General features: G+C 35.2%; 1 protein-coding gene across 2 annotated transcripts in view; it reads left to right on the forward strand.

Moving 5' to 3' along the window:
• LOC149553070 (pyruvate dehydrogenase E1 component subunit alpha, mitochondrial-like) overlaps window positions 1–6852 on the forward strand; it is a 143080-nt gene extending 136228 nt beyond the window's left edge. For both annotated transcript variants that reach the window (XM_089788578.1, XM_089788577.1), the window contains 2 exons: window positions 6032–6097; window positions 6174–6852. In XM_089788578.1, coding sequence (XP_089644704.1) covers window positions 6032–6097; window positions 6174–6218 — 111 coding nt within the window. In that variant the 3' untranslated portion in view covers window positions 6219–6852. The remainder of the gene's footprint in view (window positions 1–6031; window positions 6098–6173) is intronic.
• The last annotated feature ends 6630 nt before the right edge of the window (window positions 6853–13482 follow it).

The raw sequence follows: 13482 nt of genomic DNA on the forward strand, positions 1-13482 counted from the left end.
TCCCTCCTAAAGAGAATCCTATAATTATAACTGGATAAAATATTATAATAATAAGCATTGACGATTATTCTCAAAAGTAATAATATTGATAAACTATATAGATAAATACTTATGATTTATTTAATTATATTATTCACAATAATATAATTTATAATTATTCATAATAATAATTCTATTTAATCTATATTATTCATAATAATATAGATTAATATTATTCATAATAATAATAATAATAATATAAATTAATATGATTGATAATAATAATAAACATATTTAGTAATATGCATACATTAATTGTCATCATAAATATTTTAATATATAAATTTGAAAAAACATAATATCAAACAATACGTAATTAATAATTAATTAAGCATCGATGAATCTTGGAGACGCATCCATTCAAATCAAGATACAACGGTATATATATGCGGAGTTAAGTTGGTAGACGGGAGTAGTAGATTGGACGGGGAATATACAAAGGCGGAAACAGTTTAAGGAAAACATGGAACAAGAAGCCAGCGCCGGAGCTTGTACAAACTTCACCACGCTTCACATTGATTTCGACTGGGTACGGCAAGAGTGTGTGAGTGATGTGGATGCCTGTCCCCACACATTATACAAGGTAAGTTATATAGTCACCACCATTAATAAATTATTAATATATAAGAATTAATAAGGTTACAATAGAATTGAAACTAATTTATATTAATTTTAATTATAAGTGGAAAATACTTTTGGATCCCAATTAAATAATTAATAAAAGAGATTTCTAATTAGGAGAAAATCCTTCTTTTAAATATATATACTCTATTCTATGTATAAGTTGTCATTATATATATATATATGAGATTGAAGATCCTTGAAAATAAATACAAACTATATATATTTCTCAGTATAGAACAAATATTTGGAGTCATTTATAAGATTTTGAATTAGAAACTAAGAGCAACTAAGGGTCGTCCTAAACGGGACATTACAGTGAACTGCTTTACATGTATACATACACACTTGCATAGTACTTGTGCTAAATTAAATTAATCATTCATGTCTTGAATTCACACAAGCAATTATCCTTGCATTCAATCAAAACTATTCATACCAAACTAAGTATGCAGAAATCTGTACTTACAGATTATATTATCTCTTGGTGATTGAGTAAAGATCTCATGCATAATATCATTTGTGTAATGATCAGATGCATTCACATTAAGTCATAATAGGATCAAGCAGATGATCCATTCATGTTTATGCAGATCAACAACTTAATATAAATCATGTTTGGTTAAACATTAACTAAATTAATTAGTATAAGGTTAATAATTGTTTATATCAATAGTCATGTCACGAGTGGACATGAGACATGTCCTCTCGTGATATGCTTTTTGGCTTTGTGTCTTTTGAAGAAATACTTATACCCAACTGAACAACCAAGAGAGGTATCAAAATCAATAAATGCCTTGCCCTTTGGTGTTCAGTAACTTCAAATATAAAGGGCAGAGATTACTAATAACTATGTTCTGAAATAGAAAAGACATTCATAGTGAAATCTGTAAGAAATCTAATCACCTTCAACATCTATCATGACAATTATCATGATCTCCAACACTCTGGGACTACAACTTAATGAAGTCTGATCATGATACGTTCGTTCTCATGACTTCCAACACTCTAGGACAACAACTTGATGAACTCTGTCATGATAACAGGCCTACTTATTTTATATATACTATTTATTGGTTCTTTACTATTATATTTTATTTTTCTTTAATAACTTATTTTTTATTTTATTTTATTATTTTACTATTTCCTATTCGGGAAGTGGGACATTACAACACATCTTCATAGTCTTGTCCTCCACTAGCACAATAGAAGATTCAAATGGTCTCTTGCTTGGGCAGATGTCTTCCCATCTTAAGGAGCTCTTTGATTGCCTTTTTTAATCTCACCCTTGTGTCTTTTCGAATGCTAATAGGGAGTGGTAATGATAGACTTGGCTTCCTCTTCTAGTTCTATCACACAATCAATCCCCCTGACAAGAGGCCTCTAAGGGGTGTACTACTGAAAATCTTGGTTCGCCTGGTTAGTACAGCTTGCATATCTGGATTCTTGTTTTGTAATGTTCAACTGTCAACATGATAATACTCTCTGCAGCTCACTCGACTTGATCACGACAAATCTTCTGTTCTATTCATTTGAAAGTGACAATATGTGGGCCACCATTTGACATTCCCTATTTGTATGAAGCTTCATGGTCTGAAAGTTGATGTCTCCAAAAGATCGTAGATGCTGAATTCTAATTATGACATCTGTATCACCAATAACAGTAATGATGATTTACCAATAACAATAATGTATCTCAGATTGAACCAATCCAACTGAAGCTACAACCTTAACATTTAGTATTCATATTTATATTTAAAAGTTTGGAGTATGTTATATGTTTTATTATTATATAGTAGATTTATTTAAATAAAAATAATAACATTTGATCTTTTTTTTGATAGGGCCGAAGCCTCGATTATTTATTATTTATTTATTTATTATTATATGTTGAGATAAATCATTATTATTTGTTACGCTCTAGTAGACTCGAACCCAAGATCTCCTAAAGGAGAGGCTCACAACTTACCGTTGTGTTGTAGGCTCTTGTCTAAAATTTGATCTATTTGTTAATATATTATGTATACTATAATATATATTGATATCACTTTACGTATTAGGTTATATTATAATAATGATGATATTGGATATATTATTATAATATTTGATATAATAGGTCTATATTATTTATTTTATATATACTATTTATTGGTTCTTTACTATTATATTTTATCTTTCTTTAATAGCTTATTATTTTTTAAAATTTTATTATTTTACTATTTCCTATTCGGGAAGGGGGACATTACAACACATCTTCATAGTCTTGTCCTCCACTAACACAATAGAAGATTCAAATGGGCTCTTGCTTGGGCAGATGTCTCCCCATCTCTAGGAGCTCTGTGATTGCCTTTTCATCTCATCCTTGTGTCTTTTCGGATGCTAATAGGGAGTGGTAATGACAGACTTGGCTTCCTCTTCTAGTTCTATCACACACTCAATCCCCCTTACAAGAGCCCTCTAGGTGGTGTACTATTGAAAATCTTGGTTCGCCTGGTTAGTAAAGCTTGCATATCTGGATTCTTGTTTTGTAATGTTCAACTGTCAACATGATAATACACTCTGCAGCTCACTTGACTTGATCATGACAAATCTTCCTTTCTATTCACTTGAAAGTGACAATATGTGGGCCACCATAAATGACATTCCCTATTTGTATGAAGCTTCATGGTCTGAAAGTTGATGTCTCTAAAAGATCTTAGACGTTGAATTCTAATTACAACATCTGTATCACCAGTGCTCACAATATAGAAGTTATCCTTGACCTCATAATAGCTTAACTGTAGGCTCATCTTGGGTGTCATTCTTGTACTTAGTAATAGTGAAACCATTAAGTACCATCAAGTTGAAACCATCAACCTATTTTGTCTACAAACCTCTATGAGCAACGACAACTTGGATGGGATCTTCATGATACCAAGTTTCTAATGTTTATTGATAATTTCTCACTTTAAGTGTTAAATATTATTCAATTTACTTTATGTTCCCTCAAAAGTACATTCCTAGGGAAAAGTGAATGGGGACTTGCACATTGAAAACCATTTTAATATTTCAAACAGGGTCTCTTGTGAGAGATAAATGAGTTATTTTATTATTTCAAATTGCTTTTTCCCTACAAAAGCTGTAAGAAGAGGTTTTGGGTCTCTTATTTGCTCATATGTTGAAGATTTCCTATATCATTGTAGCCGGATCAAAATTGAGAGTTGTTCCTTGATCTTTGGAGGACAGAAATCCTCATTGAAATTCTAGTTTTGAATTTGGAAGACATCTCTAGCTAGATCGGAGTGTTTCTATTCAGGAATCACCACTGTTCTTGAAACAGAGCTACATTTTCTGGATTCATGATGAAGGTATTTGATGTTTTCTAGTTGTAGATATTTAAACTTATGGGTTTGATAGCAATCATCTTGCATAGTTTGTTGGAGGAGTTGAAGGCAAATTGTAAGGTTTTTAGTGCTGGCTGTCTAACTTCCAGTTGTGGTTGTACTTTCTAGATCATCCTTGCTGAACGTACCATAGATATTGTGAGCTAGGAGGGTTTTGGAGGTGATTGATGCTGCACTTATTCCTAAAAGAGGAGTTTATGAGCTGGCTATATTATTTTCCTAGCATTTAATGACCATCTTAGCAGGTTGTATCAGACTATTTTGGAGAGGCATGGAAACCGAGCAACCTAGTTGCTACCCTTTTTGAGTGATTATTTCCTTGTTCTGAGGTAATTTAACCTAGTAATGTTGTTGTATTGTGATTGACATTGAACTTTGATTGTTTTTACTGCATGTTCTCCAACATTGCTTCTTGCATTCTTGAAATGTCATATACTCCAACAACTACTCAAACAAAGATTTGGCACAGAGTTCTTAACTAGATGGCTTGCAGTTGTAACAATAGCAGTATTGGGTTGGGACAAGCCTCCATGCTATATCACAATGTATTAAATGCACCCCAACTCATTGCATAGCATTGTGGAGCTGTTTACCAATATGTTGTCAATGTCTCAAACATCTTCTCTTCGTCTAGAAATTCGTTGCAATTGAATACCACACAAATATCTACATGTACAACTAGATGTTTGGTTTGTGTAATTCTCTAGCAATGTTTCAAAGAATGACCTTGCATATTTCCAAGAGGATGACAACAAGGCACTGTAAGGTGTTTCTTAACGATTGATCATTTTTGGGATCAAAAATTCATCTCCAAACTTTGGAGGAACGCATGATAATTGTGTTGGGAGACCAACTCTGAGAAACAACTCTCCTAGGGTGCCAACTTGATAGGGTACGTCATGTTGAGTGGATTGAAGAAAAATCTCTATAAAATGTATTTTCTGAAGATGGAAGCTCCAAAGAGATGCAAGCAATAAGGTCGTTCTGAAGATACACAAGGTAGAAAAGAAGTTGCATAAAGAAGAATCAATGTTATACCCATTAAACATCAGGGAAAAGAGGGTTACTTTGTTTGGTGGAAGGAACAACAAGAAGCAAGTTGAGTTGAAATGAAGACAAGGGGTTAATTTGGCCATATCCAGACTCGAACAAGGAGTTTTGATCTATGTGGAGGCATCAAATTATATTATTGGATGCTAATTGGCTAAAAAGGGTGAGCACAAGCTAAACTGTCCAATATATTGCATGAATAGACTATAGCATGATGGAGAGGAAAACATTGAGGAAGTTATATTCTATTAAGAAGTTCCTAGTTGCATCCAAATAAACCCTTTTCTGTGTTATGTGGACCACAAGCATTGATGTGCCTAGTGAGCAAGTTGATCTGTTATATGAGCAAAGGGTTGCTTCTACTCAAAGAAATCACATTTAAGATAGTTGAGCAATTGTAGAACAACCACACAATGTTGGACAAAATTTAGAGAAATAGGTCAAGGGAGCCCATAGATGGAGTAGAAATTCTTAGATGCAAAATTATCCCATACTGTGGTTCTTTTCCATGGTACAAAGACATCAAATTCTCTCTATTGATTAGTAGCTTCCTAGAAGATATGAATAAGGAAGGACAAAAGGAAACATCAAGTCAAAAACTTGGTATTGATGCATGGATCATTTTACATGATGGTATCCGTACAAGATTGCACTAATGCATCTCGTGATTTAAATATTTCTGCTTATCTTGTAATGTCTTAGATTTGGAGGATTTTTCCATTTTGACAGAATCTCCTTTCGTTGTTTTAGTGTTTTGTTATTTTTCAGAAGCTAGAATGTCCTTTGCTAGAGTTTTTTGCTACCAACGAAATATGCTCGTCTCATTGACTTGGTCACTTGTTGACATTGGTCTACGATTTAATTAAGCTCTATTCTGCAAGAATCTTGTTCTCTTTAATCGCTATTCGAAGTTAACTTCTTAAACTTCTGTTTGTCAGGAAAGCCCAGCTCCAGATGAATCTCAACTGTTCACTCATGTATATGCTGATGGACTTGGAACACAGGTAACAAATTTACTGTTTATTTAATGGTATGCTGAGAATGTTATTATAAACTAAAATTGAGATCATCTCTCTGCAGGCATTTGGTGTGGATAGAAAGCACAGAACAGCAATATTACAATGAAAAGTAATCTTGAGCGTACACTTAACCATGTGTGAGGAAACCACTGAGGATAAGCTGCATAATTGCACTACAGATTAGAAGGTTATCGCACTTTGTTTATAATGACCAGAAGAGCTTCACCTCAAATCACCCCCTTATTTCACACTGCATCCTGTAGTGATCTTTTTATTAAGAGGAGGTAACAGAATCTTATTTGTTCATATGGTTTTATGTTTCTATGCCATGGGACAAAATTTTATCTTCGTAAATATGAATGCCTGTAAGCTTTGTGGGTACTTTTGCCAAGTTAGAGGAAAAAGTTAAGAAGACAAGTTAGAGGAAAAAGTTAAGAAGGAACGAGGACAGATTAATGTTAGGCATTCCCAACCAGTGGGGAAACCGATTCAGTTTTTTTTATAAATTAGATTGCCTTCCACTGATGAATGAGAAAATTTTAGTTTTTCTCGAGTAGGTGTCTCTTAGAAGTTTAGAGCTCAACAATAACTGGGATGGTAATTTATAAATTAAAGGGGCATATTGCACCCATCTAAATTAATGAGTAGGTTTTCCTCAACCATCAGAAGATATCTTGTAGTTAAAATGTATATTCAGATTTATAGTGTTATTAAATTGATGTCATTCTTTTCCATGTTAACGCTAGGTGTATAACACTAATTTTTATAGCCTAATGAAGGCGATGATGTAACTTGATTCTATTCTTGCATTTATTAATAAATAGTACTACCCTGCTATGGGGTATAAAATTATTCACTCTTTACTGACATCTAGAGTATGAAGATAGTTTATAGTTTCTTGGTCCCTTAGATTGTTCAGTCTCATGTATGTCATTACAATTATTAAAATCATTCATTTATGACTTTGGTGTGAATGAGATTTGCATTTATATGTTTGAATTGAAATGAATTATGATGTATCTGCAGATACCTCAAGGAAAATCATTTTCCATACCCCTTTTTGCAAGGTAATGATGATCTCTACATGTCAAAAAAGAGCAGAACAAGTACTATGCCATCAACACCAACCTGTGTTGTAGAAGGAAAATAGGACCAACTAGATTTGAGTTTTAAGAGAAAAAAGATCATGTTTACATAAAATCAATTTACTTGTTTTTCGCATTCAGTTATTGGCTTACCAATAGGACAATAAAAGAGCAGGGAACAAACAACAGAGCAATGTCAGCATTGGGATGGGAATGAAGTGGAAAGCTAGAGGTTGGAAAGAGGCAGTGAACAACAATATAAAGGATAGATGATAAATTCGGCTCATAAAGGCAGATGTGCACTATAATGAAGTTTTATCTAGGTGCAATTTGTGCCAAGCTTCAAGGATGAATGCTGGGTATAGGGTGCACACTTCTTATTTGGCGGACCAACATGAATCTTTGCCAAGTTCCATGTAATGTGACAAATTTGTTTCAAAAACTCGTCAGTATGTGAAAGATCTTTAAAGAAAACTCAGCATGGTTTTGATTGGTTTTAACCATAGGAAAAGTTGCTAAAAGTCATGATAGCTTAGCGAGTAAATTGTGCCTTGGCGAAAAAATGAGAAGTCAACATCTAGGCACACTTTTATGATGGCCATGGTAAAGAAATCTAGAATTCAAAAGGGGCAAGAAGCTCAAATCCATGATAAACAAGGTGGTAATGAGAAAATCAATCTTAGCCAGGCTATCGAGTCCCACACACCATTCTTGAGTGGTAAAGCCAATGCAAGATCACGATATAGAGTCAACAAGTGTAGAGTTGGCAAGTTGCTTATGTAATTGTGCCAAACTTCAAAGATGAAACAATTGAAGGAAAATTGCACATATCTATGGTCAAGTTAGCGATAAAGTGCACTTAACTGCCATACAAATCAGGGAAAAAAACATAAATAATTTTGCTTGGCAATGCTACCCAAATTGTGCAGATAAGATTTAAATATGGTTGAAGTTATCTTAAGTCAGTTTCAACACCCATTGTGGGTCTTTCCAAACACAAATGCATCAATTCGTGGCCATTCTTTGAGATAAGTGGCCTATTTGGAGAGTGCATTTGAAACACATGAAGGATTACTTTAGGAAGTTCTAGTGGTCTAGATTTTTTTTTAAAAAATAAGGAGGGTTTGCTTGAAAACATCTTTAAAAACATTATATTGTTATTCCTTGTGGTCTTCTAATATGGGCTTTAAAAACATTATATTGTTTTTGAAATAAAAAGCGACCAAAAACAAGGGGGTCAGCCCTTACAACCAAAAGGTTGGTAACCAGCATATCACCAGCAAAAACCAGCAAACAACATTTTTGAAACAAAAACAAACTAAGAAGCAACTAAACCACTATAGTTCTACCCAAATTACTAACCAACATACTACTATGAATAGAACCATCTAATCTATAGTAGAAAACTATAATGTTAACCATACTATTGTAGTTCATAATATAAAACTGTTGGCACAACTGGGCCAACCCAAGTTTGAGTAACAGTTGGATACCAGCAACCCAAGTATCAACAAGCTAACATAAAATGACTAGGATCCAATGATCCCTTAAAACTACTAACTTATTTCTTAATTTTTTCCTTTCCTTTCCCCACCAATAAAACTTAAGCCCAATCATCAGGAAGAAGCTTATAGAGGAGCTTATGATCCTCCATGTCCATCCTTGTTTCTTCTTACTCCTGTGCTAGCAATTGGAGGGTGGTAGCTGTAGCATGAGTGACCTTTAGGGTAAATTTAGAGGTGGTGTAGTACCCTTCCTCTAAGGTTTTAACCCTTTGATCCAGTTGCACAATCACCTCCTTTTGCTCCTCGACCTTTTCCTTGTTTTCAATTTTCGCTTTTTTAATTTCCTCTTTAGTTTTTTTTGCCTTGTTATCATCATGCAAAACTTTTGGGTTAGTAAAAATGTTCGATTTTTCATTGACCGGGGAGGAAATGATAATGGGGGAGGTATCCACTTTGCTACCGTTTTCACAGAAAGTAATGGGTTGTAGGGTAAAGCTGGCCAAAGCATGGGTAGTCTCCGTAGTGATGGCATTTCCAGTAGACACTTGGGTATTTCCAGTAGACATCTGGGCATTATCTGTAGAATTATCAATAGAATTCTCACTCTTTCCTATCTCCTCTTTCCCTTTTTCTCTCTTGGAGTCAGAGTTATTCTCTTCCTCCCTCTCTCTGTAATTATTCTGAGAGCTCCCCTCCTCCACTTCTTCAACCCTAAATCTATTAGAATTTTGCTTATACCTTGCCTGGGATTGGGCAATTCTTCCTGATCTTCTCCTACCCTTTACTCCTCCCTCCTCCTCTTCCACCTCCATTGGTTTTTCAACTTTAATATTTTTACTACCCTTTTGTTCAATAACCACTTCAGGTTTCTTATTTTTCTTATTTTCACAACTAGAGGAAGGCCACGGGGTATGAATTCTGATACCAGTGTTGGTACTCGGAGGGGAATTTTGATGGTGGTGCTGGTTGTCGACCAACACCACCACCCTAGGGGGGCAAAGGGCCAGATGGAATTGGTACAGGCAAAAGATCAGGCCTTGGTGAATAATGGTGAAATTATGCCCCTTGTTCCTCTTCTCCCTAACATCACTAACCATATCATCAAGAGAATGTAACAAAAAAAAAGAGGATAGAAATAAAATCCCTATTTCTAAAATGATTCAAGAGGGGAAAGTGGTAGTAGTAGTAAACTCCAAACCTGCCCTCCAGTGTAAGTTATTTTATGAGTATCAAGTAGACGTCGTCCCACGAGGCTGGCAACTTATTCCTCTTAAATCCTCCTCTGTAACGCACTACTTCTTTGTCATCAACAAAAAAATTGCTCATATTGGCCTCATCAGCTATTTTCGTGACCTTTCTCCATTTTTTCCCCTTCATAGACAGTCTGGTGGCCATTGCAATTACTTCGTCATTCACTTGAAATGTGATGCCATTTATGGTTACCTTGCGGTCATTCCACCCATTAACGAATTGGAGAGCACAATTCTCATCATACCTTGCCATTGCTTGCATGTAAGGCAAAAGTCCCCCTTCCTTTAATAGAAACTAGGTAGCCATCCTGTCCATGAAATTTTCCATTTTTGTGGGCTCCAACCTATTCAAATCTCCACCCATTTCTTCCCCACCTTTTTTCGATTTCCCCATCTCAGTGATGTGCATCTAAACTTCCTTGTCTTCAATATCACTGTGAATAATATCGGCCCTGAGCCTCTCAGCAATGAGCGAAATAATTTTACAACCCCATTATCTAGACACTTCAAAATCCCATACAAATTCATTATGGGATTCGTGCATGTTAAACATCATAATTTTAACATCCCTAAAATCTCTAACAGTTTGAATAATGATATTATTCGTACATTCAAAGGGGAAGTAATTTAAATTCTGCATTATGTTACCATAATGGCGAAAAGACACACTCCTTAATTTGCATTCATTCATTATCCCATTTGTATGGCCACGTCGTCTCCTCATTTCCCTAAAATTTAGTGAATTTCAACTTTCTAAGGAAGAAATTGCCAAATTTGGCCCTGACCTTTATTTTCGTAGCCATAATTAATTAATACTCTTCCATCTTTCCTTGCGTATCAAGGACTTAATATCCTCATTTAGATTTTCCATGTTTCTCCAGCACGTGACTGCCATTAGTTCAAACCCCATGGCAACATCAACATCAACCATCGTATTTCCTTCTTTGTAGATGTGTTGCAGGTGGACATTCTCCATGCCATCTAAAATATGCCTAATGTCCATGATGATAGTTTGAATATTCCATCCCGGTTGGGAAACTCCATTTTACCATATCAATAATTAATTTGGAGTCCCCTTCTATGGTTATTTCCTTAACTTGCATTTCACTGATCAACTGAAGACCCCAAAATAGAGCCATAGCTTCAACCAAATTATTACTTTCGCCCCCTACCTTCCCAGAGTAGACTAGTGGTGCATCACCATTCCTATTTCTCAGCACTCCACTTGTCCCTCCTATATCACTTTTAGCGGCTCCATCGAAATTTAGCTTAAATTGTGTTAGGGTTGGTAGTTTCCATCTCATTTGTTGTCTCTTTTAACACTTTCGAGTTATCAAAAGGATAAAAATCTTCTTGAATACCCCATTTTTCTGCAATTTGACCTTCTTGCCTACCTGGTTCTTCCTTCGGTGTCTTACATTTGGCAACCCTTATATTTTCCTTCAGCAATTTCTCCATGATCCCCATAACCACCTCCACAGGTTTTTCCTCCTGAAATATTCTGTTGTTTCTTTCTTTCCATATATGCCAACATATATATGGTGGAACAATTCTCCATAGAAAATCCAATTTTGGGTGATAGAAGGGACAACTCCAGCTCTCCACAAATTGACATAAGTTGTTCTTCAAAACCCAATTCAAATCAAATTTCTCTCACACCAGAGCCCAAATCTTTAAGGTGTATTGACATTCAAGGAACAAGTGAGAGATACTCTCCTCCTTTTCTTTGCAGAGATAACATCGGTTTGTGATTAAAAAACCTCTTCTTTTCAGATTGTCTAGAGTTAAAATTTTACCATGTTGAATAGTCCATCAGAAAAAAATAATTTTAGGGAGTAGATTACTAATCCAAACTTTACTTTATAGTGGGGGGTAGAAGTCCTTACTAAAGAGGTGTTTGTAAGCCGATTTGAATGTAAAATTGCCACTAGAAGTTAAGTCCCAAACCCTAGTATCCTTCTGGATTAGAATTGGGTGTCTTTGTGCTCCTAACAACTCTTCCAACTCCTTAAGAAGCTGGATATCCTCCTAGGAATAAGTGTCTTTATATAGTTTCTTCCACTTCCTCCCCTGGTCAATATAGTCCTCCACCTTCCTTCCCATATCTTCCTTTAGTAACTCCATTAGTCTTTTGAATTTGCTGTAAACCAACGGTTTCCCTCCCCATCCAATTATCTTCCCAGAATCTGATACTATGCCCATTCCCCACTATCCACCTTGTCCCTTCCCTCAATAAGCTTCTACTCTTGACAATATTCATCCAGATTTTGGAACCTCCCTAGAGATCATTATTAAAGAGATTCCAAGTGAATAGAGAATTTGCAAAATATTTAGCTTTCATAATATAATCCCAGTCGGTATTATCTTCTCCCAGTCTAGCCAATCTTCGTAAGGAGGGCCTTATTCAGGTCTCATCGTCTTCTTACTCCCAACCTCCCTTTCTCCTTTGGTTTACAAACCTCTTCCCAGTTCACTAGGCTCAATTTGTTCTTCTTTGTTCCTGACCAAAGGAAATTCCTCTGTATTCTCTCAATTATGTTTGCCATATTCTGGTTAATTTAAAAAAGGGACAGAAAGTAAATTGGAATGCCCTGAAGAGCCGCCGAGAGCAATTGTAATTTATCAACATTGCTTAGAATTTTCTCTTTCCATCTTGCTAGCTTCTTTTGAATTCTTTCCACTATAGTATTCCAGCAGTCATTAGTCACCTCCTTAGTGGTTAACGGTAGGCCAAGATAAGTATCCAGAAGGTTGGCTGACTAACAACCTAAAATGTTCCTTATCTTCCTTTGTAATGAGGTGTCAGTGTTAAAGAAATAGATCTTACTTTTATAGTAATTAACTTGCTGGCCTGGACTTTCTTCATAATTACAGAGAATAGTCTTCCAAGCTTCATCTTCTATGACAAAGGATTCTCCAAAAAGGAATGTATCATCTATGAATTGCTGCAACACTTTAGTATCGACAGTGGTAGCAGGTTTAATCCCTTGAACACATTCTGTATTAACTAGTTGAGAGAATGACCTCCCCAAGACTTCAGCAACCATAATAAAAAGGTAGGGAGATAGTGGGTCACCCTGTCTTAGTCCTTTCTCCACTCCAAAATTGCTCCAAGGGGAGCCATTTAGAAGAACAAAACACTGAATCATGCCTACCATCATCTTAATCAGATTTATAACTTTTTCATTAAACCCCACTCTTTCGAGCACACAATAGAGAAAGTCCCACTTCAACTTATCATAAGCCTTGGAGATATCCAGGTTGAAGGCCATTCCAGGTCTTTTATTTATTTGTCCATTGAAAAAACATTATATTGTTATTCCTTGTGGGCTTATAAATATGGGCTTATAATGTATGGATGGGAATGATAGGAGTTGATCCCATTTAAAAGTGAATGTCAAGTAGTGAAAGATAAATAATGTTGAGTTTACATAGAAGTTGTCTACTTATTGATTGTAAAGTCTATTAATTTCATAAAGTAAATTGAAAGTATGTTGTTTTAGGTCAATTTTTGTATTGACCAACTCCTT

This window comes from Cupressus sempervirens, chromosome 6 (genome assembly GCF_028749045.1).
Source record: "Cupressus sempervirens isolate cs-2001-9-10 chromosome 6, ASM2874904v1, whole genome shotgun sequence".
NCBI lineage: Eukaryota > Viridiplantae > Streptophyta > Pinopsida > Cupressales > Cupressaceae > Cupressus > Cupressus sempervirens.